At 36.9% G+C, this 27,254-nt stretch overlaps 1 protein-coding gene across 2 annotated transcripts in view; it reads left to right on the forward strand.

Annotated features, from left to right (window-relative positions):
* The first annotated feature begins 886 nt into the window (after positions 1–886).
* AFG1L (AFG1 like ATPase) overlaps positions 887–27,254 on the forward strand; it is a 70,419-nt gene continuing 44,051 nt past the window's right edge. Inside the window, exons 1-6 of one of the 2 annotated variants that reach the window (XM_086744902.1) lie at positions 887–965; positions 7,535–7,758; positions 17,220–17,271; positions 17,917–18,018; positions 19,399–19,529; positions 24,328–24,427. In XM_086744902.1, the coding sequence (XP_086601028.1) occupies positions 887–965; positions 7,535–7,758; positions 17,220–17,271; positions 17,917–18,018; positions 19,399–19,529; positions 24,328–24,427 (688 nt within the window). The remainder of the gene's footprint in view (positions 966–7,534; positions 7,759–17,219; positions 17,272–17,916; positions 18,019–19,398; positions 19,530–24,327; positions 24,428–27,254) is intronic. The other variant, XM_086744903.1, reaches the window with a different exon arrangement.

A 27,254-nucleotide genomic window follows, 5' to 3' on the forward strand; every position in this document is an offset into this window, starting at 1 on the left:
TTTGCATGGTGCCTTTCTCTCAAAAGAGCTTCACAGTCACAGTGGAGGTGGTTGGGTAAGACAGTCAGGTACCTACCAAATGAGGCAGGTGATCAGCATTTTCCTGAGGAGCACTCAGGGCCCCACATGGGTATCTGAACTGATACTGCCGAGGACTGTGTGCTAAGCACACACTGGACATACGGGGCTGAATCAGGCTCTCAGTTTTGCATTTTCCTCAGGGAAATCTGCTTTTACATGAACATATCTTGCTGTTGCAGTTTAAATATTTGTTCATAGGCATAAAAGTGGTTGTGCTGCTAATGCGTCAATGAGCTCTGACACTGGACAGGAATATTTGTCCTTAAATATTTCACCAGTATTTGTCCTTACTATTTTACAGTCCATGCATTTAAAGGTAAACAAGCAACACAAGCTGGAAGTAATTCACAAACACAAGTTCAGTGCCAGCACTCCTCAGTGACAGCCAGGCTGTGACCAGGTGCCGCTGGCCTGAAAGCTGCTATGTTGGATACAGCCACGGTGCAACGTGATGCAAATTACAGGCGTCAAGCAAGTTATTTGGAAAATTTGAGTGCGTGGGTACGGGCAAGATACTATACATGGCTCCGGGGTGTCACTTGGTTGGTCCGTACAGTGCGGTTCGCGCCAAGTGCCTGGAGCGACTGCGTGGGGAGCCCCCCTCGGCTCCCCAGGGACTACCCCACAACCTGCGGTTCGGTTTAGGTGACAAGGGGAGGGAGACGAAGCAGGCCTCGGCCCGTGCTCGGCGGGCTGTGCCAGCGCCCCGGCTGCTCCGGAGGACAGCGGCCCTTGCCCCGGAGGGCGGTGGGACTCCATTTCCCAGCGCGCCCCGCGCCCCCGCCGCAGAGGCCGGGCCGCGAAAATGGCGGTGCCCGTGTCGCCCTTGGTTACTGCGCGCTGCCTGCTGCGGGCTTCGGTGCGGGCCGCAGCCCTGCGGAGAGGTCAGTACCTGGCCTGCCCTCCCCTACCCGCAGCTGAGCGAAGGGAGGGTGGGCGACAGGCTGCCGGGGCACCCCGCTGGGCTGAGGGAAGGGAGGGCACCGTGGAGCGGCGGCGGGAGCCGGCGCGTCCCTCTCCGGTGGCGGGCGGCAGCCGGCGGGCCGCGCAGCCGTGCCCTGTCCGTGTCCTCATGTCGCCCCGTCCTGCCCGGTGACCCAGTCCTGGAGGGTCCCCGCGGCCCTGGGCGGCACGGCCCGGGGGCTGGCGCCGACAGTCAACCCCGGCCCGCTGGAGCCGCGGGGGATCCGTGAAGGGCCCCGCGGCTTCCCGAATTAACGGTGGCGCTGTCCCCGGTGAAGAGGGCTTGGGTTCGCTGCGACTGCCTCGGGAGCGCCGGGGGCGGCGAGCGTGCCGGTGCCTGCCAGAGCTTTCACTGCGCTTTAGTCTCGGGGACTTTTTTTTTTCCCTTAAGGATCCTCCGATGTATAGGAGTGAACTCCATCTGACAGCCTAACAGTCAGTGTAATACACAAATTTGTGGGGAACTAGGTCTCAGGTTAGATGCCTAGGTTTTTTTTGTCTTTAGTGAGAGCTCTTCGTCCTCTGGCAGTCTTACAAAAGTGTGGGAATTTGGTTGAGTTCAAATAAGTACCAGGAAAATAACCTTTGGAACTGTAAAACTGTACTGTGGCCCTTCACTGTGGTATCATCTAAGAAAGAAAGATTTTGCAGCAGTTCTGCTATCAATTTAATTACGAGTTTAGCAAGGTCTCTGATACCACCATCTGCCTGTTGATAAAAGTGCCCTCTAGCTTCACAGTCCTCTTCTACCATGGCAGCTGTGTTTCATAGGCAATTTTAGCAGCTTTACATTCAGGGTTTGGGGGTTTGCAGCAGTTTGGCTTCATTGTGACACAAATTAATATTCTGAGCTTCAGTTTGGCTAGTTGAAAACAGGACGGTTCTTAAAAGTTGCTTTCTATTACCTTGTTTTTTTTTCTCTCCACACACATATTCCAGTGTTTGTAAAAAGCTCTGAAGGCAGAATTCTGTCTGCTGGGCAGTAGTGAAACAGGTGCCTGTACGATTCCTGTATGTTGGCTTACAACTGGTTTAGCAGAAGCTGTTCCAGCTGCTTAATTGTGACTGTCAGCAAAGGTGGCAGTTGGGTGATTTTGGAGTCTTTCGTGCAGTTGTAACCTCTGTGAGTTTGATTTAGATGCAGTTCTTGAATAATTATTAGTTGGAAATATTTTTTATCTCTAAGACAAGTAGTAGTTATCCATTACAGCAAAATGTTACAGGAAATGGTTAATTCTCTGTCTCTTATGTCTTCAGAGTATATTTTCTTCAAAATACGCTGTAATCAAATGCAATTCTTGTGTGTAATTCAGGGGTAATTAGATAAATTTAACTTCCCTTATACTTAGAAAGGTCAATGTTGTCTTCCAGCCTTAATCTCCGTGAATGAAAACTATGTCTGGTCATTCCCATAAGGGAGTGGTATGTGAGTGACCCTCCGGTGAGGTGAGGTGATCTGAAGCATGGCTTACCTTTTGCAATAGAAGGAGTTCAGTTCCATTCGTTTGATCTTTACATCTTTAGCTGGATATTACCTGTCTGTCAGAGTTTTCTGTCCCGTTAAAGGTCTACAATTCTAATCATGTGTTTAAAAGATGTTTAGTTCAAGGGCAGTAAGAGATCTTGCAGACCAAATTTGAATTAATCTGTGGAAGTACAATACTTTTTCTCTCTCAGAAGTGAATAATCATCTTAAATTCACATGAAATCTTTTCGTGTTACTTGAAAACTCACGGATTAATAAATTCAAAAGTGTCAGTTTCAGCAGTCATGGAAAGATGGCAAAGATGAAATTCACATCAGGGAAGCCCAGGTTCTTTTCCTAGGCCCGGAAATACAGGGGAAACAAGCACCTGCTAGGACTTTTGTAATGGAAATTCTCTTCAGGCAGATTTTAAACATCATAGTTCAAAACTTTACATTATGAAATCCAATTACTAGGAAAAAATAAGGATTACTAGGGTGGTGAGTGGTGTTTACCTCGGTTACCCTTCTGTACTCTCAACCTCCTGGCTGCTGTCAAGATCAGTTTTTGATATGCCACAACCTAGCTTCCATTTCAGATTGTCTTCTTACATAAATAACTCTAGTGCTTGCCTCAGCTGTGACTGTTGCTTTCATAAGCGGTGTCATTGAAACTTGCATGCCTTTTTCCTGTGTCATCTCAGACATCAGTTATAAGTAGCAGTAGGAAAACTCGACAACATACTGATTAGTTTTTCAATTTGCTGCTCTCTTCCAGAGCAGAAGGTCCCTGGAGTTAAAAACACTTTTTCTTTGTATATTTTTATGTAGGCACTTGTCTTTATAGTGATAAATTAATGCCAGTTTACTGATGGTGTGTTAAGTTCCCCACTTTAAAGGAATTTTTTATAATTTCTGATTGGCATTTTCATTAGAGATTAATTATACATTAATAAGTTGGGGGTTTTTTTTTGTTGTTTTTTTGGTTGGTTGCTTGGTTGGTTGGTTGTTATTTTTTTGCTTTGGTGAGTTTTTCTCCAAGGCAGGACTTTTTTTTTTTTTTTTGTGTTTATCACAGTAGATCTTCACTGCAGCTTGGTCTATGATTCTTGGATAGGCAAGGAGAAAGCCAAATGCAAGCAGCTAATTTTATTTTTTGAAGTAAAGCAAGATTACACTTAAGTATGTATATTTTAGAAAAAGGAATTTAATAAAAAGTTGCAATCTAGTGGCAACTCTTAAAGAAGCAGGGAGTGTCAGGCTAAATGTGATAACGCCCAACGTTGTCATGCACCCCAGAAGTGGGAAAGATAGGTTATGGATAAAACGCATGTCTCTCGTTTCACACTGTTTTATGTAAAACCAGGTGAATAATGAATTGATGCTGTGCTTTTTTTATAGTCATATCTAGAACACTATTTAGAGGTAGAAGATATTTTTTCTGAGTGTGACACTTAAAGAGTATAAAAGCTTATAAAAGTCAAGTAACAGTTTATGTAATGCAAAGACTAGATAATGGAACGGGAAGAGATAAATAAAAACCCGTATTTTGCAATATGGAGGAGAAGTCTGTAGGACTACAGTTAATGCGCTGAATCATAGGTGATTCCTGTTCTAACAGTACTTTCCTTGATGTAAAATTATGGAGGTAGTTGCCTGGTATTCCTCTACCGTGTATTAAAATTTCTAAAGTTTCCTTTTCTTTCAGTCCAGGAATAGATTACTAAAGAAGCATAGTTGTGGGAATGATTTTGTAATTTCTCTCTCAAAATGAAGGTTAGAAGGGAAGTCCCACTTTTTTTTCTGTCTCTTAGGATAGTTTAACACTTGAAGAGCTGTCTTCTGTCAACTTACCTCCAAAACCCATACACATTCTTGTCTTTTTAAGACTGTATGCCTTTGTTTTGCAGCTACAAGTTTGAGTTTATCACTTAGCAGTTACTGGATATCTCCTGGTAGTGTGTTATAGTTATATCCTCATCCTACTTAAATCAGGAGTGAGGAAAACAGTGAGTAATTTGTCCCGTGACACCCTCTGTCATGACTTGCACATACTCTCCATCTGCGTCATCTGTTAATGACGAAGTATCTTCTTCCACTCCCAGAATGGTGAGCTGTAGGTACGTGTAATCTGAGACAAAAAACACACTTCTTAGCAGTTCAACTTGTGTGCTTTGTCCACGGCTGGGAAGGTCATGAGCCACAAACCCTTTCTTATCTCTCAGCTGCTTTTTTTTTTTTTTTTTCCCCTCCAATCTTGGAGTAAGCAGTAGGGACTGGTGGCTTTATAGGTATAATGGGGCACTGGCTGTTTCACGTTGGAGCTCTCAGAGCCATCAAACTCTGTCTCAAATTGAAAAGTTGCAAAGGCATGGATAGTTCAGAGGTACAGATCACAAGATTGAGGTTGACTTTGTGTGGGAGTGGAATGGTTTAAAACAAGATAAAAAACTTTGAGAGATCACCTGTGCCTTTTCCAATTCCCTTTGGAGGCGGGTCAGGTATCGCTAACCTGTTCCTGACAGATTTTTGTCAAACGCTTTAAAAATTCACTTGCCATCAATGAGAGTTTTTTTTTTTTTAACAGCTTTTTCATCAAAAGAAACTTCTAGACTATTAATCGATTTCACTGTTTTAATTACAGTTATTAATATAACTTAAATACAGTTTATTTTTTTTTTCTCAGTACCCTGTGTGTATCTGGAGATGGCTATGTGCTTTGCTTTAGTCTTCTCTAAAGGTTCTACTCAAATTTTTGCAATAACAGACTTGGAACTCGACTCTCTTTAGCTAGGGATGAGCTAATTACTTTTAATTCATAGCAGTAACTCAGTTCCTTCAGGGCAAGATAATTTGGTGTAATTTCTGGCTGCAGATGTAAACAGTGACTGCCTTGCTCTGGAGAAACTAAGGTGTTACTTGCAATAAATAAACAGAAAATGATCTAATTGTTCAGTTTTATCCTTTTCTTTTATAACTATATTTATGTAGTGTGTCATATAACAATTCAAAACTTTTCTTGTGTCTGTTACAGCTTCTCTGTGGGTTGTGACCCATAGTTTGAGAAATAGTCCTTTAAGTCATCTACTTTTCCATTTAGTTCATACCTGTCATGAAATATGGTGTGAAAATTGAAAAGTATGTTCTAGGGCAGGCTATACCAGTATTGAACAGAATGAGGTTTTTTTCATGTGTGCTTATATTGCAACTCATATATATATATATATATGCATTCTTTTTTTCTTTTTTTCTTTTTTTTTCTCCTAATGGTGTTAGGATGATGTCTCGCTGTCAGTTTGTGATCCGGTGTAGCCCCAGGATTCTTTTCTGCAGAGCTACTCTTTAGCTGGTCATTCCCCCTCTTTTAAGTTCAGTTATTTATTTCCCCTGAGCTTTGTACCTGTTGAATTGCATCCTATTTGTATTAGATTCTTTGTCCAGTTTGTCAGAATGAGTTTGCCTTCCAGGATGTGTGCATCCCCCTCCTGATCTGCTGTTACCTGTGTTCCCAGTCCATGTACTTTATTTTGTCATATACAGGTCATGAATGGAAATTTTGGATTGCACCAAGCTGAGATTCTGAGCCCTCTCTGAAACTCTACTGAAAATATGCACCTAGTTTAACTGTAGTAATTATTCATTACGTATAGTTTTTTTCTAGATGTTTTTGTACTTGCTCAAAAGTAGTTTATTTTGCAACTTACTTCCCTACTTTATATATGAGAATGCAGCGTGACCCAATGACAAAGCTGTTACTGCAATTAAGGTATTTTTCCTCTGCCCATCAAGCATGTTACCTAGTCAGAGACATAAACTTGATGATCTCATGCTATTGCCAAGTAGCTGGTGTTGCCTTTTATTTGTTATATTGTTATCTTGTTAACTGCTTTATTAAAAATAATAAAAAAAAAACAAACACCAGAACCAAAACCTACCTGCTTGTATTTGTTCCAGTATTTTTGAATGTTTTGAAGTTGTGTTGACTGACTTATGGATTTCTGGATTTGCCTTTCTCTGCTTTTTGAAGACAAAAATTGTTTCATTTTCTTAGTATTTTGGAACCTCATCTGCCTTCAATGAGGCCTCAAATAAAGCTGTTAGAGGCCATTGTGTTAGTTAGGAAACTAAGTTAAAGCATTTACAGATGAATTTCCTTAGATCTCACAATGTTCAAAATATCTAACTATGTAGTCTGTGATATGAAGTTTTCCTACTCAAATCTGTTTCTTTTATTGTTGCTACAAATTGTATTACACATTATTATACTGAGTCTTTTATATGACAATGCAAGCAATGAGGATATTAAACACCTTTTCAATATATTCCATTGTTAGATTTCTGATCTTACCAATTTAGCAAACCTTCTTTGTCATCTTTATGATCTTTTCTTTCCTAGCTGTATCTCATTTTATGTCTGGCAATACTGGCTTTTTGTTTGTTTGTTTTTAATATAATTTAAACAGAATTCCTGCTTGGGCGTAGCCTTGTCTCTTCTAGGCAGAAGATAATGCCAGCAGAGCAGGCTATGGCGTTGCAGGGCTTTGCAGCTATTGCCTTGCTTACTGTGGTCTTTGACTCTTTAAACTTGCTTACAAAACTTCTGTTCTGGTCTCCTGTTATCTGGCCTTTAAATTAATTCTATTTAGTTCAGCCCACCTCTCTCGAAAGGGCTCATCTGTTCAGAGGAATGGACTTTGACTTTGCCCCAGTTTGCAAAAAAAGAAAAAAAAAAAAGTCAAAACTTCCCTTGCAACAGCTCATCCAAATCTTACCTGCTCTTCAGCTGGGCTTTTTACTGTGTGTGTTTGTTAATGATAAAAATAAATGTTAAAACATACCAATAAAGGTATTTACTCCTGAAGTTAGAAGTTGTTTTAATGAAAAACAATGAGGTAACATATTACAGTGGTTGTATAGGAAGTAATGTATATCTGTCTCTGAGTAAACTGTTAAGAAAGTGTGTTTGTGAATATAAGAGAATGTGTTTTCAAACTTCTCTATTAATAATCTGATTTTCAATTTACAGCATATACAGCTCAGGCAGATGGGAAGACAGTCCCCAGTACTCGTACAGATGCTAATGCCAGAGCCTTATTGGTTTGCAGTGGACCTTTAGAACATTATGAATTTCTGATTAAGCAAGAAGAGTTGAGGAATGATGATCAACAAAGAAGAGTTGTGCAGCACCTCCAGAAGTTGCATGAGAGCCTTAAAGGCTACAGCATTAGTTCAAAAAATCTTCTCTCAAAGGTGAGGTTTATAATGATATTTTTTTTTTCATTTGTATTTGCTCATAAGAATGTACTTTAAAATATATAAGTTTCTGTAATTAACACAAGTCTTATTCTTGCAGCTAGGTATTTACAGATATTTTTTTTGTGTTTGGATCTCTGTTCTTTCTTTTTTTGGTTTGTAAAATTCCAGTGGCACTCTAGAAGCAACCAAATTAAATATTATTGAAATTTCTGTAAGAAAATCTGATATAATTTTGGTTGTGTCCACTGTCTGCCTTTCCCAAATTGTTAGTTGGCTATAGGGGAGAGGGGCCTAGACTAGGTTTTAACTCTCAAGCACTGGTATAGCACATGTATATCTGGGTTTTGCATGCTGAACACTTATGTTTTCTGTTCAAACAGGTCTTCCATTAATATCAGTGAAATTAGCCAGCAGAGTCTAAATAATCAAAGCTAAATAATTTGGCTTTGCAAAACATTATATGTAGATCAGACATGACTTTTTAAAAGAAATGTCCATTCTTCACAGTGTTGTTGGTCTCCAGCTGAGGTAAGGAAAGAAGGCAGAGGTGTGATCTGCACCCTAGTTGTGTTTTTGGGGGGCATTACAGCTCCTTTTCAAATTGTTAACAAAAATTTTAGACATATCCCTGTTGCATAGTGTCTTAGCAACCATAGTACCTTAGTGTTAGTAATGCTAAGAGCCTTCTGTTGCAGCTCTGACTTTTCCCTGAAGCTGTTGAGGCAGTGTTTTCCAGAGCCTCTGTGGCAGTATTTTTCATGTCTTGTTCTCATGCTGTTATTCTCAGATTGTTGCTCTTATGGCCTTGCACCTGCAAATCTTGATAGTGTTGTTATGGCTTCTCGTGGGAAGCAACTAGAACTGGTGTGAGAATCTCCCCTCAGCTTTCCTTGCCTCTTTTTTTGTAAATTTGAGCTTATATCCCAGAAAACCAAACATAGTGCCCAGCAAAGCAAATAAGACGTTTAACTACTTAGTAAATATTAGACTGTCACAGATGTGCACAGAAGCTGAACAGCCAGTGAATATTTTTTGTTTGCATCTGATTAACACACTCCAGTCAGCACAACTAGTCATAAACATGGTGAAGGGAAACAGTAAGGATAGGATGTTTGACTGAGTCTGATGATAAAAGCATAGTGCTGGTAAAAAAGCATGGCAAAATATTCATTGCCATAATAATTTTCACTTTCCCTGCCTGCAATGGAGAGACACCTCCCTACCTTTAAGAGGAGGATGTCTGGAAGCAGTGTACCGCTTCTGTTTTTGTTTCTCAGCGGAGGTAACGTCTGCATTTATAGTCAATGTATGCTGTCAGCTGCAGACCTTGCTAATAAAGCTCCATGTCAGCCTTTCTCTGTATCTGTTATGCAACACACCTAATCCCTTCTGAATATCTAACTATCGAACTTGTTACCTAACCATATACTCCCCATTACAACTGCAAATTCTCCTATTACCTGGCATAAGTACTGTATTTTGTTTGTGTGGCAAGCCTAAATGATGTAGCATGAGATCAGGGGAGTCAAAGCCTACAGGGCTAAAGTGCCTCTAAGTGACACGCTATCCTCTGCTGTTTAGGCACCAAATGACAAGTTGCCACTTGTCCTTGCGATGTATATTTGCTTCAAGGCATGAAAAAAGCAGAGAAGAGAACATTGGTACTAGAACAAGTACGATACCTGTAAACAGCCTGTGTTATACCTGTAAATGTACCTGTTTCAAATAGGCACATGTATATATAGCAAGATGCAGAGCGTTGGGATGCATGCTCACCTATCAGAGTTCCTCCAACATCTCTTAAATACTTTAAACTCATATGTGTAGCTGGAGATCATCTCTTTGCCGATCATATGCTTGACTGGAAATGCTATAAATGTCTTCCTGCCTCCTGGTGAAAGGAAGCAGCCTAAACACCTAGGAAGGAGCTTTCTTTAAACTGAGACACAGTGAGAAGAAAGCTGAATGGGAAATAATTAATTGGAGCAGAAATCAGCCACTCTGGAAGGAAAAACTCAAAAGTGGAAGTGGAAAACTCAAAAGCACAGGAAGTGAAGTGCTAGGGCAAGACTGCTCCGAGATGGCAATGAGTGTGTTCTGGAAGCAGTTGACCCAGTCATCCTTATGGGTGCCTTCCAGCTTGAGATATTTTATGACCGAGCTTTAAACAGGGAGTTTCGCTGCGTGATCCCCTGAAGTCCCTGCCAACCTAGATTATTCAATGATTCTAACTCTGATTTGGAAATTGAAGCCAAACAATGGTTTGGGACGTATTTTTGCCTGCTCCAGCTGGTGGGTCAGCTCATCACATTACTTACTTACCTTTTTACTTTTGAGATTTCTTTAATTAAAATTATTAAAAACATAAAAACAGTGTAAAAATGATAGATGTAGTCTGAAAACTGTATGTTTATGGTATTTTAAAACACTTACATTGTATGTGATTGTTTGCCTCTGGATCCGTGTTGTCTCGATGGCTTTGTAGGCTAACTCTTGAGTCTAAACCAGCCTCCTATTCAATTTGGGCAAACGAAAAATAGAAGTATCCTCTTTAAAAAATGGTTATTGCTTATCTTTGGTATCCAAAGCAATATGGTAGCATGCCTGAATGAGAACTGGTTTTGCCTAAGTGTAAGGAGATCAACCTGGATTCAGCCTGCCAAACTACTTCTATAAATATGATCGAGCAGGCCAGAGTTTTATATCTAGAGGATGCTCGATGTAGAAAAGTTGGTTGGTTTTTGTTGTGTTTTTTTTTTTTTTTTTTATCTGTCTGGGCCTCTTTACAAGCCCATCAGTAACGCTTAAAATCTTTTAAATTGCCTATCTCAAAATTGTCTTTATGCGCTGTACCTGGACTGTAAAAGAGGAAGTCACTCAAAAGGAAAGCAGTTATCTTGCTTGCTCCTGCATTATCTTTTAGACATACTGCTGGACTTTTATTCATTTTCATTCTTTAGAAAAAATGTTATGATGAAGGTGTTGGTCTTACTGTTAAACCTGAGGATCAGTAGGCTGGAGCATTTTGATCTCTTCTGGTAAACTGTTTTGGACATTTAGATATTCTGTTCTAAAAGCACTGCCTTTGAGAATAGTTTTGAGAGCTGACTTGTATTAACTGGAGTGCCCTGAGTCATTATAGTTGTTAGAGCAGGTGTCTTGTAATGGTTTTGTAGATCAAGCATTATGTGGGTTTGTTATTTACTGTTTCTTTGATTGGGAAGCATGAATAGCACAGAAAGTCTCTATTGCAGAGAACAAATACTAATCTTATTCCAATTAGGAAATTGTGATGCTACTTTGTCCCTGTATAACAGAGCTAATCGCAGTAAAGCCAGCCTGACTGACACTTTCTTAAAAGGAAAAAGTCAAATGCCATTTTTTAGGTTGAGAATGTGGTTTTCAGTAGTTCTTTTAAAGCGCTCATCTCCTTTTATTTCACATTGCTTCAATTCCATGTTTTAATTTTAAACCAGCTTTTAAAAATTGTTGCATAGCTAACTGATACCTGGGAACAGAGTCAGTGAGAAGCAGCTGTTGAACTACTTGCTATTGGGATAAGTATTATTGCAGTTTGAGATTTTTCTTCTAGAGCTTGATATCTCTGTGGAAATCTTTAGGAGATTGTTAACCAGGTTGAGCACTGTAGTGCTGTGCCATATATCAAAACTCCAGAAAAGGAGGAGAGCACTGAGTTTTGTGTAAGTCCGTTATAGCCTAATAGGTTGTGTAATTAAATCAAACCTTGATTCATGGTGGAGAAGTCGTTGCAACAACTTTGTTTCTCTTCTTCTGTCTTTGAGGAAGTTAGTTGCTAGTTCAAACAGCTAAAATCAAGACGAATTAAAGTACAGTTTAAATTCTAGTGCAGACCAGGTTTTGCTTCAGCAAAGTTGTAATCAACATCCTTAATAAAAGTTTTTCCCAGAATAAGACTCACAGCTGTGAATAGGTAGTTGGTAAAGTCGTGGCCATCAAGCACTGTATCAGCTGTAGACAGTGGCATCATATACTTGTCATATGTCTGCATCTGTTGAGGAGTTTTCTAAGTAAGCAAAAGATATGTTTTTCTATGATGGACTTTCAGGATATGGATGCTGTTGCAGAGTTGGTTCAGTTCTGAAGAGCAGAACTAAGGCTTTTTATGCCAAGAAGATGGGGTGAGTACTGCTCTCTGTAATTTGCCTGGATTTAATAGGATTTGTGTAGGCTTATGAGTGGAAGTAGTTCCCGTAAGTACCTAAAGTGTCTCCAGGAAGTACTAATGATATAGGGTGCAGGTAAATCCTGTTTTCATTAATGGCTTGTAGGCACTCTCCTCCTGTGAAGGCATGGTACTTTGTAACTTTGAATATGCTAGGAAGTAAAAGATGGAAGTGGACTCGAGTTGTGGCAGGGGAGGTTTAGGTTGGATATTCGGAAACATTTCTTTACTGAAGGAGTGGTCAGGCACTGGAACAGGCTGCCCAAGGAAGTGGTGGAGTCACCATCCCTGGAGGTGTTCAAAAAACGTGTAGACATGGCACTTCAGGACATGGTTTTAGTGGACATGGTGGTGTTAGGTTGGTGGTTGGACTTGATGGATTTTGGAGGTCTTTTCCAACCTTAAAGATTCTATGACAAAACTTATGCTATAGATGTTCAATTGTTTTTTTTAATGGTAAAATGATTGGCATTGGTTTTACTTACCATTTTGTACTTAATGAGTTTTAATAGATGTAAATTAAACAAGTTGATGTATTTTAAATTGCTTAAGGACTTTTTGGAAGTAACTCAAACACTTTAATCAGTTACACATAGTAGTTTGACATTTGCTTTTTCAGGAGGTTTCTGGCAACTTGACTAACCTACTTCTAGTATGAAATCTCTTGCATTGAAAGGAATCTACTGGTAGCTTTTTAGAAATAAAAAATAGTGGTGCTCGGCATTTCAAGCATAGTCATTTTTCCTGGTTCTGTCATTGAAGAGAATGTGTTTGAGAGGTTGCAGTGAAGAAAAGGAGGAAGAGAGAGACAGAAGCCTCTCTTTGTCAGCCTCTTCTGTAGTTTTATTGCTTGATTTCTTCAGTGGTAGAATTGCAGAAGCCTCTTCTAAAATAATAGTTATTCCAGAAATAGAAACTTCTTGCACTTCTGAACCATTACAAGTATGGTCTGCTTTGGTTTTAGTTTTGTTCTTCATTTGTCAGTTTTTATCTAAATAGTTTTGTTCACTAAAAATATGGTAATAGTAGGATTAGGGAACAAATATTTATATCAGATACAATAGAAGCATTTCAGTGTTTATCCAAGAGACTTGCAGTACCTCACAGGTCAAAGCTTTCTGAAATGAGTTGTCTAGGGGGGTGGACATAACATCAACTGTTTCCTTTATGATAATAAAACTCTTAATTTTTTTAGAATTTAGATTTTGGGGGGCATCAGCCTGGAATTAGTTTGAGGGGAAAAAACAATTAGTCCTGCTGCAAACCAAGTAGGCTTCTGTTTTTCAAAATTATTACTGAAATTTGAACAATGACTTTGATCTTCAACTTGGTGAAAGCATGGCCTTGTGTGTTGAGATATTTTGAGATGCTCTGAATTGCAGTTCAAGACCGTAAGAGTTTGCGTAGACGTTTCAGATCTCTGGCTTTTCAAAATAATACCAATTGGGACATCGTAAGAGTTCTTGAGTTGCTGTACTAATGACTTGAAATAAGCTCAATTATAAGTGAGGTCATGTTTTGAAAAGAGGTATGAACAATAGTAAAGACCATTCAAGACCCTGAAAATGTCTTCAGCTACAACAGCAACCAAAAAGGAGGCCTGAAAGAGTGTGAGAAAGAGGCAGTTTTGTTAGTGTTTAAAAAATAAAAAACAAAACTACTCTTTGGAGACTTGTCTCTTGAGTTTTGCATGTATTAATTAACCACCTTTGTATTGACCTGCATTTTCACTTAAAACTTTTTCAAATCAGAGTGTAAGTATTCCCAGGAAAGGAGTTGCTTGCTTCTAGCGTCTAGGATAGGGAGCATGGGAGAAGGCAGGAAGATATTGCACATTATTAAAGATATTTAAGAAAGAATAGGAAGTTGTCAGAATGAAGAAGATGTTTTGACCAATATAATTCCTTAGATGAGGTAGGATATTGATTGATTAAAGTGAAGTTTGAACAAAACCGAAAAATCTGATGTGATAGAATCAAAGCAAGGCGTGTGGTTTTGAAACAGAAATGTGTAAAACATTTTGGTAGTAGAAAAGAGTATTCTGTAAACTGGGGACAATAATGTGTGTGTCCGCTTGTGGAACTGTAAATATTTTAGCATATGATGGTTTTCAAAGAAAAGTCTGAAAATCAACTGATCTATAAAAGGAAAAAAAGGCTTCTGCTGTAGCGTGTCCCGATAATAATGAAAGTTGGTGAAGCATGTAAGTTATGCTTTCTGACATTATTGTGAAGAACGTTATGGAAATTATGAAACTTGGAGGACTCACATGATTCTATGATTCTATGATTTGACACATTTGTGGTGATGTCCTCGTTTGAAAGGATGCAGTGAGCATTTGAAACATACGTCTAAGGATTTCAAAATTCTCCCCTTCAAATTCTGTACATCTCTTAGTATCTTTGGTTTTGTACATTTTTTAAATATTAGCTTTAACATCCTTAAATCTTACAATTGTTGCAAAAGCAAATTTATTGTTAACCAGTTGAACGTTGTTATACTGAGACCCCAAATATACCTCAGGATAATATGGAAGTGAGGAGCAAGGAGAAGCTCATTCATTTAGTTTCTTCCTACATCTCCCACTTTTCTCCCTTCCCTCCCTGAAATAAACAAGATTACCCTTGTTTTAGAGTAACTGAAGGATCTTCTGCATTAGATCTCCCACCTCCTTCTTTTGGAGTGTGTGTTTCAATAGAACCAAGATATGTCTTCTGCTTTCTTTGCCCCCATGTACCACTGACTTTCTTGACTGCTTGCTGTGCTCTAATCAACAGCATTGATCGGATTTTATCAGAAATCCTAGTGGAGGCTGCTCTTTTTCTTATGCAGCTTCCAGGCTTAAGAAGATGCATGAGAATAATTTAAAAAAATAATTTAAAAAAACCCTTTATGATAATGCAGAATAGTTTGAGATTGGTAGGATGTCTGAGTTTCAGTATTAAAAGTCTACTGATCGAGTTTACTTTTTAAAAATAAAATATATGTTAAAAAAACCAACCCAAGAATATAAAAATAAATTCTTAGTGTTATATTGATTGAGGAAATAAGTATCCCAAAAGTGTAGATAGTGTCACTTTTGGCAGAAATGTACATAAAGTATTTCCTACAAACTTCTTTAATTGCTCAAAGACAGTAAGTTTTTCTAGCATTCAATTTACTTTTAGAGATGATCAGCTTCAGCAAATGTGTTTGGATCTGCCACAGTAGCCATACTTTTTTTTTTTTTTTTTAAGCAATAAGATATCACTCAAAAACACTGTCTTCACAAAAAAAAAAATCATTTTTTAAATCAACCAGAAGTTGATTTAAACTTCTGTGGAGCCCAAACCGCTATATTTGTTTTCTTTAAGCAAAAACGTCTTCTGTAACATGTTTTCTAGAAATGGTAAGTACTGGAGTAAGAATAAAATATGCTTAAAAAGACAAACCTCAAGATGATTAAATGTAATTGATAAGCACTTTACAATGAAAAAAAATGTATAAAAATGTAGGCATTGCTAGTTGTTCTGGTTATATAACCTTTACAAGGGCAGGTAAAGTGGTGCTATAAACATAGGTTTGTGTTTCTAGCTTTGTGTCATTCCTTGTGAATCTGCAAATCACATTATTCCAGTCCTTTAATCTGATGAATTTAATGTGATAGTCTTTAATCTTGTTAACATGACTGTTGTTAATGTGAAATTAAAAATAAAGAAATTCTTAGGAATGTCTCGCTCATTCGGATTTATTCCATTTTCTCCTTTCTTCACTGTGTAACTTTGAGCATCAGTAATTTTAATGAGTGCAACCTCTTAAAATACACACTGAAAAGTGTTTGTCAATTAAATTGTCTTGCAGTGCTTTCAAAGCACTAGCAAATAGCTGCAGCCTTGTCTATTAATGGAACTATTTCTGAAACATTTGAAACCCTGTTCAGTCACAGATTGATGATACAAATTTTTTATTATCCTATTAATATAGCTCTAAATTAAATCTATAAGTGGGCCTTATATAAGAGCTATGCTTGCATATTTTCTGAATAAGCTGGTACTATAGAGATTTCTACCTTTCGGTCATATGTTTTTCTTTCATATTTAATTAGTGTTTTGCTACCGACTCCCCTATTTCTTTAACATGGCACTGTATTTTGAAAAGTGCTTCAAATTCAAGTTTTTTAGCAATTACCCAGCTCCAAATGAGACCACAGGGTTGCAATTTTAATTTTCCTCTGTTTTGGCTCAGCTCATAGAACTCTGAAAGTGGAGCACTTTAAAATAACCAGATACTCTTCTGCCGTGGTTTTGTGGATGTTAATTCAGTTTCATGGATTTGATGAGAATTTTGTTAAGATTTCCAGTTTTTTAGAAATTGTTTCTTTTTAGAGTTACGCTTGGAAGTGCCTATGCACAATACTGGGGAGGGAGGACTGTTTCAAATGGAATGTCTTTATGTTATTGCAAGTTTTTCCATAAAAATATGTCTTTGAGTAAGATGGAATAAACCATTAGGCGTCGTAACATATGTCCTGAATAATGTTGAGATTAAAAATTCTTAAGCGGTATTCATTTGAGATAAACATAAGTCACTTGAGAAAATTATTAATAGAAGGCATACTTTGAAAACAACCTTTTATATATGTCTATGTGCGCGCACACACACACACATATATAGGTACATATTTTTACTGTGACTCCATTGACTTTAGTTATGTTTAAACCAGAGATTATTCTGCATTTAAGATTCAAAGTGCAGAGAAAGAGGACCTACAATGCTCACTAGCTTTGCAATACTGATTTTCTAAGTCCTAATGGTTTGTATCTTAAGCAGAGCTGCTTTAATAGGTATATAGTGCATATATCTATGGATACTACAATACTGCTTGATTTTATATCCTTTTTCCTAGAACTGTTTGCTTAAATGGCTTAATGAGGAAAAGGATTTGTTCTGATGATGATGGATTGGGAAACATTTAATAATTTCATGTGTGTTCTGGTAAAAAGACGTGTGCTAGGACTGAGGAAGGGGATGTTTTCACAATGATACAAAAAACAAAACCAAACCCTGCATGTGTATTTGGGCTCTTTTATAGAATTTGCACAAATGCAACATCAGGGTTGCTTACCAATTTTGAGATAATGGTTTATTCAAGATTACACTTTACTAGCTGGTGCTACTTTGGTGGTTAAGTGTAGCTACTTTCTTACTTTACCACAGCAATGTGCTTGCTTTTATTTTACCCTATATTGATTCTTTTTCTCTTGATTTGCAGCTTTTTGCAAAAAAAAAAACCCCAAAAGGTCTTTATGTCTATGGAGATGTTGGTAAGTTTCAGTTGCATCAGTTCCAGTGGAATTTTCTCTAAATGCATGTTTATTCAAATTCTGAAGTGTTCAAAATCTCTGTGTTTATGTAGCATTATTGCTTTAATGAATTTTCCAGGATTAGTTTTCTTCTGCATTATGATGTTATTTAATACAATTACACTCCAAATTCTGGAAGCTGTTGGATTGGACTACATTATTATGGATAGGTTGTTTTTTTTTTTCAATGTTATGCACTCACTAATAGTTAAGAATGCAATTTAGGAATTTGGGAAATAATTGAGAGGGCTACGGAGAGAAATTATATATTATAATTACAACAATGCAGCATGAAAACATAATTGTTTTTCAAAAGGAAATACTAAGGATGTTTTCTGGATGCATATGGAGCCATTTGTGCAGCTTTTGGGCCGTCCTTGTGTGGATCAGAATTTTAAACCAGAAAAATAAAAATGCAGTTGTTTGAAGTTTTTGAACAGAAAATATAACTGTTCTTCACAAACAGTGTGATCTTGTTCTTTGCAAGAGTCTTTTCATTAGTTCAAAGCTAATGAACAATCATTACTGAAATCAGTACATACTGTTCTTAAATTAACTGCCTGTTGGGTGGGTTTTTTTTTTTGTTTTTCTTTTTTTTATTTGAAGGCACAGGAAAGACAATGGTGATGGACATGTTCTATTCTCACTTAGAAGTAGAAAGGAAAAAGAGAGTCCATTTTCATGGCTTCATGCTAGATGTACACCAGAGTAAGTGCAGACACAGGTATTTACAAGAATTTTATGAAATACTGTAAGTAAAGTCTGTCTTGTTCTCATATTCATGTTAGTCAGTGCATCCTTAAATATTTAAGCAAAAAAAAAGTATAAAACAGGAGAGAAGTTAAAGGATTTCAGCATTTTCTGTCATACCAGAGTAGATATCAATTCCATATTATTTCTCAAGTGTCTTTTCTCAAAGATTTTGTGTACCTGATTATATAGAAAACTTGGGTGTATATTTAGGATTAAATCCTTAACTAAATGTTTTCAAGTTACCAGTTAGCTTATATGCAATCAGAAGAAGGCAGTTGCTCAAACTGAAACAGTAAAGGTCAAATTCAGTCTGCATTTTGAATAAGCAATAACTAAATCAGGTATAAACGCCAAGGAGAATGAGAACTGTTCTGGCTGTCAAACTTTGTAATACTGTCAGTGACTTAGAAGAAAAAATAATGGAAGGAAATTCATCCTAAGTTTCAGAAATTTTTCTGACAGGGTGAATAAGGCATTTCATTTTGATGGAGATACTGTTTTAGATATTTAAAACTTGCTTCTGTTTCTAAATTCTGTGACCTTAAAATACTGTGAAGTTGTTAAATCATGTTGTAATTTACAAGTATTGTGACAGCTGCATTTTTCTTGGGAAGCTTTCATTGGTGTAAACAATTTCTGCCACTTGCAGTGTCCTCTTTTCTATTATTGATGAAATTTTCTGTTTCCGTTTCTTGTCATTTGTGCTTAATCTTAACAAAGGTAGCTTCTTACTGCAGGATTTTTCTTTTCCAAATGTTTGTTTGTAGTCACATGGAATATAATCCATGGTACAGTAAAGTAGGGATGTAATAATCTTACTTTGTACCAGTATAATCGTCTTTACATTTTAAAATGTAACTGTGTTGCTACGTCTGAGTTCTTTTAACTAAATGCATTCTAAGTATGCCTTCAGAGCATGCAATGCACAGAGCTTTGCCATTGATTTGTAAGGGTAAGAGTTTTTCATACTCAGAGAAGATTAAGACAGAAAATTAAACTGAAGTGAACAAAGTGAAACTGAAACTTAGGTAATGAATTGGAGCAAAAGAAACTGTGATTTATATCAGCTTTTAAAAGATAAAGTATAGCTGCATAGCATTGAAGGGTTCTTTGATTTTTGTTTTAGATATTTCTAAACAAGAAAATAGAAATTGCAGAATCTCTGAGCTTTTAATAGTTACCTGGATGGTGTTGAAAACTTCTTGAAATTTTACTAAATTTGAAGCATTCTTGTATTTACTGAACTGGGCTGCTTTTTATTTGATAGCTAAATAATTTTGTTCTCCCTGTCATAGAAAAAGGAAATATTTGTTCTTTTCTGTTTTATCAATTGAGGAATACATCGCCTTAAGCAGAGCTTGCCAAAAAGAAAGGCAGGATTTATGGCCAAATCGTATGACCCAATTGCACCAGTAGCAGAGGAGATAAGCGAAGAGGCTGCTCTCTTATGTTTTGATGAATTTCAGGTAAGAAGTTAGAGGTTACTCCTTCACTTCAAGGAAACTTCATAAAATGACTTTGTTTCATTTGTTTTATGTAGCTTGTGGATTTTGTTTTAAGGTCATATCACAAATTTAAGTGTAGAATTGCTTTATAAGAATTTTTTGGAGAGAGGTTAGAGGTATTTTGCAGCTCTAATCAGCTGAGATTTTTTTAATTCAGAGAGAAAATGCAGAGCAAAATAAGAACAGATCTGTTAGTTCTCAAATCCCCAAGAGTAAAAGAATAATGTATTAACTGTAAATTGTCTGTGTTATGCTCTTTAATACATTACTGAAATGGATAGAGCAATTTATATCTCATAGCTGTTATTTTACAAGCCTGTGCACCTGAGAAAATAATTGGTTTATGATCAGCTCCCGTGGAGGGGGTTTTTGTAGCTGTAAAATAGTAGGTGTTGCTTTAAGTTACTCTTGTGTTTTTCGACAAGAGGTAGTCCTTTGATCTATGGTTTCAGAGTGTGTGGGCTCATTGCAATTGCTGCTGTTTGATAATTTAAAATGTACTTTATCTAATGAATAAGAATGCTGGGCTTCCAAAACTTGCAGTATAAAATCTAAATACAGGAACAATTGTATCTACACTATGAAGAAATGGGAAGATTTGGAGAGGGCAGGGAGGAGTATGAATTGTAATGTCATCAAATGCTCAAATGGTGGAAAGAGGCATCTTTGCTATACCATATACTAGTATAAAAACTTGCTTTTCTGTATAAATGCCCACTGCTTCTGTATCCTAGTGTTGCTGTGTTTCCAGACTGTCTGTCATGTTTCCACGTTTTAATGGGAGAGACTGGTATTTTTTGTTTCCAAATTGATTGCCTGCTCCCCCTGCTGACTTGCTTGAGGTACATCATTCACTTCAGTTGTAAAAATCACCTGGTTTTGTCCGGGGGTCACAGTTTGGAAAGTAATACAAGAACTATACTTTAAAATGTGTAGCTAAGACTTTACATTCTTAAGTTAATTCTAAAAATCTACTTGTTCTGGGTGTACTAATATTCTAAATTTACACAGTTCTGAGCAGCTGGATTCCTTGACTGATTTTCTGTAGCATGGAATGCTATGCAGGCTTCGCCTACTGAAGAGGAGTCCCAGCTTTCTGAAATTTTGCAGGAGGCACTGAATTTGGGATAAGAAACCTTCTGCTTAAATAGTCATAAAAGAGTACAGTGACTGAAGGAGCTCATATGGTTACACAATTAACATTGACAATAAGGAGCCATGTATAATTCAGCATATTTTCAACTCATTTCTGCAGTGGAGATAATGGCTAGATTTCACTGCAGTCTGATTCAGTCATATTTAAAGAATTGCTAGATTAAAATGAAACTGGAAAGAGCTGGAGACTCAGAACATTTACCTCCTTGACTTGCAGACAACGCTACTTTGGCAAAATACTTGTCTGTGGAGGAAACGTCGGAAAACTATTGATATTTGCTTTAAGCACTTCAAGTTGCTTTCAAATACCTCTTGGAAAAAAAAAGGAGAATCAGCTTAATTAATTAATTAATTAATTTATTTATCTTAAGATCAGGCACATGGATGAGTGATATTGTTACAGGGACAGCGAAAAGTGTTGTTAATGCTTGTATTTCAGAAGAAACCAAATGCAGAGCTTCAAAAGACAAAAGTATTGCTCTGGTTGCACATTTGTCTTTGACAGTGGGCCAAAGCAAAACAGAAGTACGCTGAAGTGAATCTTCTTAGAAAGCTTGGAGAACTGTCGAACAAGTGGAGAGTTGGCTGATTGATGTAGCAAAATATTTCAGTACTTTTAAAAGTAGTTTTCTGTGTTCCAAAATATTGTATTGAAAAAAATTCACGTATCTTAAATATTTCTTTTTGCAAATATTTTGTAATAGCTGGACCTTAGTGATGGCACTAAGCTTCTCAGTTTGTCCATTCTGAAGCAAGTTTTTCATCAGCATTTGCCTGAGCCATAGGCTTTCAGATTATTAAAGCATTGCTACTCTTTCTGATGTTTGACATACAGTTTACTGTAAATATTTAAGTCTTTTTTTTAAAAAAAAACCACAAAAGTCTTAAGCCGTTCTAAAAATGTGTCCTTATTTTGAAGAAAAACCTTAGAATAAAGCCATTTGTAATTATCATTTTGGTATTTCAGAACACAAAGGTTGGCCAATAGAAAGAGACTATTTATTGTTTAGCAATCCAGTAACTGTACACGGGTAATTAGGAGCTCTAATTTTGATGTGTTGCTGTAACCTGTGTTAGTTGGTATTGATAGTGAAAACAGTATCCCTACTTTTTGGTAAGCTGAATGATCATACAGTTTTAGTCTTTATATATACCATGGGTACCATTTTGGACTTAAAGCAAACTACAATTTAGGGAGTTTTTACTAACCTACGTACTATTAAAAGCCTCTAATAAAAATTAGGCTCTTATTTTTGTGCTAATAGTAATTACTGATAATACATGCTTATGTTTGTCATTCATTACGTGGAACTGTACCAGTCAGTGGAGGACTGAGTCTCAGACACTTACACATGTAAATTAACTATTAGTCTAGTGTTTTTTCTTTTTTTTTCTTCTTCTTTTTTTTTTTTTATGTGAATCATAATGGAAAGCAGCACTAGATCATAAAAAATCTTTTCTTTTAAATGCTAATGAAATTTCTCCATTCTTTCCTTTAGCGTACTGTCCTTACTGGTAATTTGTAGCCTTTGCTTTTGTTCCCTGTTGCAATGAATGGTGGATACCATAAAAAAAGTGAGAAATTACAATGCTTTAGTTACTGTCTTCTACCTGCTTTACCTTGCAGAAATTTTCACGTCCCCAAGCTATTTTAGATAAAAAGAGCCCATGTTTGCATCCCAGTGCTCAAAATGTCTCTTGCTTTTTGGCAGAACTTTTGAGTTTTGTTTGTTGGGTTTTTTTTTGGTTTGGTTTTTTTGTTTTTTTTTTTTTGTAATGGAGTTGAAAACATCAAAATTCCACATCGGATAACAGTTCTCACTAATAAGAGAATGTTATTAATTATTTTCTTCTGTGTGAGTGTTAGTACTCTTTCACTCCCTGTTTTCTAAAGGTAGCATGCCTTATAATATTTTTAAACAAAAAAGTGTGTATCAAAATGATTTATATAATAGATTTTAAAAACTTGGCTATTAGGTTTGCTTTGTGAACACGAAATTCAGTTACCCCTAAAATGCACATATATACTGATTCCTTATGTGTCTTGTTTTGTAGGAACAGCGAAAGTTCCTAAATTTTAGTATTGAAAATAAATAAATTACTGATAGATGGGTGCGTAAGCAGATATATTGGACGTATAGTACAATATTGAATTAGTATATGCTTTTTGGAATATTGGATCTTAGTGATCAGAGGTGTGCAAATCTGAAAGATGTGTTACCGATTGTGTAAAAGTCTGTTTTTGAAAAAGGAAAAAAAATCCATATTAGTGCATGCCTAATGAGAAGAAATCTTTGGAAGGAAAGAAACTAGTGTTTACATATGGTTCCTTATGAACATTATTGCTTCCAAACTACAGAAATGTAACCTAAGTCTTTTACAGTCTCTAGTGTAGTGGGGAGTGGAGTGGTGGTGGAATAGGAAAAAAAGTAATCGTATTGGTTAAAGTATTTCTGTAGATGTATTCACAATGTACACATCAAAACTGGCAAAGTTTAGCAGTCTGTCAATTTGTTGTGTAATGAGTGTGTATGAGTCTCAGCATGCCACCACTTTTTTATTGCCTCAGAATTGGGGTCTATTTTGGTAAGTCAAAATGCAACAAGTGACTGTATAATAATCAAAGGGAATGCAGGATTACTTATTAGGATTGCTGATCTCAGCTGGTGAACTCCTGTGAAGTACAAGTTGCTGTTGTAACAATGGGAGCTTTTTGTTCAGAAAAAATTATTACTTTTTTTCATTTGTACAGTGGTTGCTGTTTTGCATTCCTCTTATTTCTTGGTACTGTAAAGCAAGTTAGTTGAGCTAAACTTAGATATTTAAAGAAAGAAATTTTACTTTATGGTTTATTTTTTAGTCTTTTTTTTTCTCTCCCCCCCCCCCCCCCGCCTTATCACTTGTCCCACCCATTTTTATTTTTTGTTAGTGTTTTGTGCCTGAAGGTTAGAAGAGGCTGACTGTGCTGGAAGTGACTGTCGTGCCTTTTGATTATTCATGGACAGTAATAGAAGGCACTTAAAAAGAACAATGAAATTGCTTATTTTTGTGATGGGCCATCTGTTGAATTGTTTTTTGCAACAATCACACAATAGTATCTATGTCATATCATTCTATTTTCAACAGCAGCTGATTATGTATAGTTGGCTACTTGTCTTTATTTCTGAAGTCCCATGACCATTTAAATTCACCTCTGCAAACCTTTGCCTCAAAGGTAATAGAAATGTAAAACAGCTGGTGTGAATTTTCTTTCTATCTTCTGTTGTTTTTTCATGTTGTTTCTAATTAATTAGGCCTCTTAAATGTTTGGGTCTGTTTTCTGTGTCTCCCACCTGTAGTTTTATAATAGAAGTTAACATGGAATCATTTAGCAATTGGTGAAGAAATAGTGGAGTTCCGCAATAAAGAGTGGGCAAGTTTTGAAAGACTGTGGTACATTCACTGCTTATTAATTATCCCTTTTATTTTTTTTTCACCAAGCAGTAATTAGAATCTTTCTCCATGGCTTTCACTAACAAGCATTTTTCCTAGCTACAAAGCCACTTGCAGATCTATTGCGGCAGAAGCTGAAAGCAAGATAAAACAAATGTGTTGTCTTCTACAGGTCACTGACATTGCTGATGCCATGATTCTGAAGCAGCTTTTTGAAAATCTGTTCCAAAATGGAGTTGTCGTTGTGGCAACATCTAACAGGCCGCCGGAAGGTAAAAACAAACATGCTACTAGTATAGTCCAAATATAATGCATCTCAGGGTCTTACAAAAGAATCGTAGTAAAATCATATAGTATTTAATACTAATAAACTCTAGTCTTCAGGAATCTGAGATATTCCAGTTTGTCTCCTGCTTTTCTGTATTCTGAAGGAAGAAAGGTTTTTCACTAAGTCTTAATCCTCTTTTCTCTCAAACTCAAGATGTTCCTCCCTGCATCTCCCCCCAAATCCTTCTGTGTTTTCTGATCTTCTCCACTCTATCCAAACCAGTGGGAAGATATTTGGGTACAGGAGAGTTGAGGAGGGGTGAAATATTGCCTCTGTTTTGGATGTATTCCAGGGTAGGCAAATATAATATTCTGCAGAAAAAAGGGAAAATGAGAGTACATCCCTTGCCGGTTTCTAACTTGGAAGCTTGCAGACCTGATCTGCCAGCTCAAAGGAGAACACCTTTATCAAGATGCCATTCTCACAGCCTGGTTTGAGGTCACTCAATTTCTTAGGTGGAGAGTTGTTTCCATTTCTAACACTATTTTGTGGATATAGAGTGACTAGCCAAGTAGATCCTTCCATGAAGTCCTCGAATCTGTATGGGTTTTAACCAAGCAGTAATTATAATTTTTTTTTGTAGAGGAGAAAAATGTGTAGCATTAGCAGTTACCATAATGCATAATTTCTATGCAACTTTTAAATTTCACGTTTGCAAAAAATACTGAACTGTAACTACCAGTTAACTTTTCTATCCAAATTAATTGAGTAAAAGAGAATTACTGAAGATTTACAATGCACTTTGTCTTAAAAAAAAAAAAAAAAAAAAAGTAAGTATTCAAATGTTTTTACTACAGGGGGAAATAATTTCTTGTTGGTTTATTTTCTTTGTTTGCACAAATGAGATGAAATTGTAACTTCTGTAGTTGGGTTAACTACAGATAAACTGGATGCTGGTGCCTTACTCAGTTGGGAAACATCCTTGTATTTTTTGAAGCACTGCTCTTTAAAGTTCAGGAGAAATTTTCATCGTAACTTGGGGATTGTATCCCACATCTTAAATTGAGATGTCAATTTGTGACCATTATCATCATATGGATTTTTTAAATGCATGTTAAGTCACTGTCAGCCTGAAAGGCATCCACTTGTACTAGCTACCCAATAGAGAATGTCAAGAACAGCGTCTCCAGAACTGAGCTGTGTTGCAGTTCAGACCTTGGTCAATGCTTGTCTCTTCTTCCCTTCTCACTGCTCCTGCATGCTCACTGTGTGTGTGTGAAATAATCCCGCAGAAAAGAGAAGACTTGGGTTAGTGTAGTAAGCTGCATCAAGGTTAAGACTGATTTGAGAGATTCATTCCTTGTGGATTCAAAGAGGAAAAGCGGCTTTTTCATTAGAGAGGAGGTGTACTCAGCTACTGACCATTAGTGATGCACTTAACCATGCTAAACTTCTGCTCTGGGGAAATATGAGGGGAAAGACTGAGGTGCAGTGTTTGAGGAATCCTGGCTTCGTTTCTCCACCAACATTACTGTTTATTTTTCTCATCCTGACAAACTAGAGACATAATACAAAACACACGGCCTTATTAGCTAAAAGAACTAACAGAAGTAGCTGTCTTATAGTACTGTTACATGTTCACTAATTTTTCCAAGTAAATACACAGCTGATTGCCGTTTTAACAAATGTATAGCTATCGTGATTTGCAGAGTTAAGATTGAGAATGATAAATGGCTTCATACAACTTTGTTAGTAATTAGGGTGCAGAATCACCTTCACTGATAATTTTCCTAAATGTTTCTCTGTGCATACCCAATTTTGTGGATACCATTTTATAGATGTCCTGTTGGTTTCTCATGCATACTGTATCTTCTGTCCATCATGAGGTCTTGGTAAAGTATAAAAGCTTTAGCCTAGTGGTGGCCTTCAGGCATTATGGGGAATGTAGGTGGCACTGATAATCTGGCATTATCTTCCCAGGGAATTCTGGTGACATCTCTGCAAATTGTCTGAATTCTCTTATTTTTTCCTCCTGTTAGTCATAGGTGCTGAACTGCCTTTTTATTAGGCTTCCTGATATTAATGAAAAAGAGCAGCCCATTGTACAGTTTAAGTGATAACATTTTCAATGAATATATTGAGCAGTTGGGTAGTTTTCAGAGAAGAGAACTTTATGCTGTGTAAAATACAGAGATTAATAAGATGTAAGGTGGTACTTTGCAGTTTGTTTTTATCATTTGTCTTTTCTTTGAGCGTAGATTTGTGTTACATAACATTCTAATATTTTTTTTCAATTCAGTTGTATTTTTAGTAATTTTGCATAAGTTTACATATTCATTTGATTGGTTTATTTGTTGTGGGGTTTTTGGTTGGTTGTTTTTTTTTCTTTTTTTTTTTTTTTTTTCTTTAGGGATGATCCCTTTTTTGCCTTTGGAAAAGGGAATGTACCTGGTAGAATTCCTGGAAGATAAAGTGTACCACAGTACACTGAATAAGAATGATACTTTGTACATACAATGATACAACTTTGTAAACTCAGCTTATTTTTAGTTTACATTGGGTTTTTGCCCTCTGCCAAATCCTTGAGACTTAGCTGTTGCATAGTTTTGGCCTTATAATCATGCCAATGTATACCAGAATTACAAATCCTTTTTTAGATCCTTACTTTAAAACAGATGCTGGTTTTATTTCTTCTGCTAAAATTAGTTATTTATCACTAGAGATTTAAGTCATCTTTCACTCCCTGCCTTTTTCAGGATGTTCCTTTCTTCCTTAAGAATGTATTGAATTTTCATACAGCAGAAGACTCAATTTCAGCTCTCCTTTTCTGC

This window comes from Chlamydotis macqueenii, chromosome 3 (genome assembly GCF_036417535.1).
Source record: "Chlamydotis macqueenii isolate bChlMac1 chromosome 3, bChlMac1.mat, whole genome shotgun sequence".
Classification (NCBI taxonomy): domain Eukaryota; kingdom Metazoa; phylum Chordata; class Aves; order Otidiformes; family Otididae; genus Chlamydotis; species Chlamydotis macqueenii.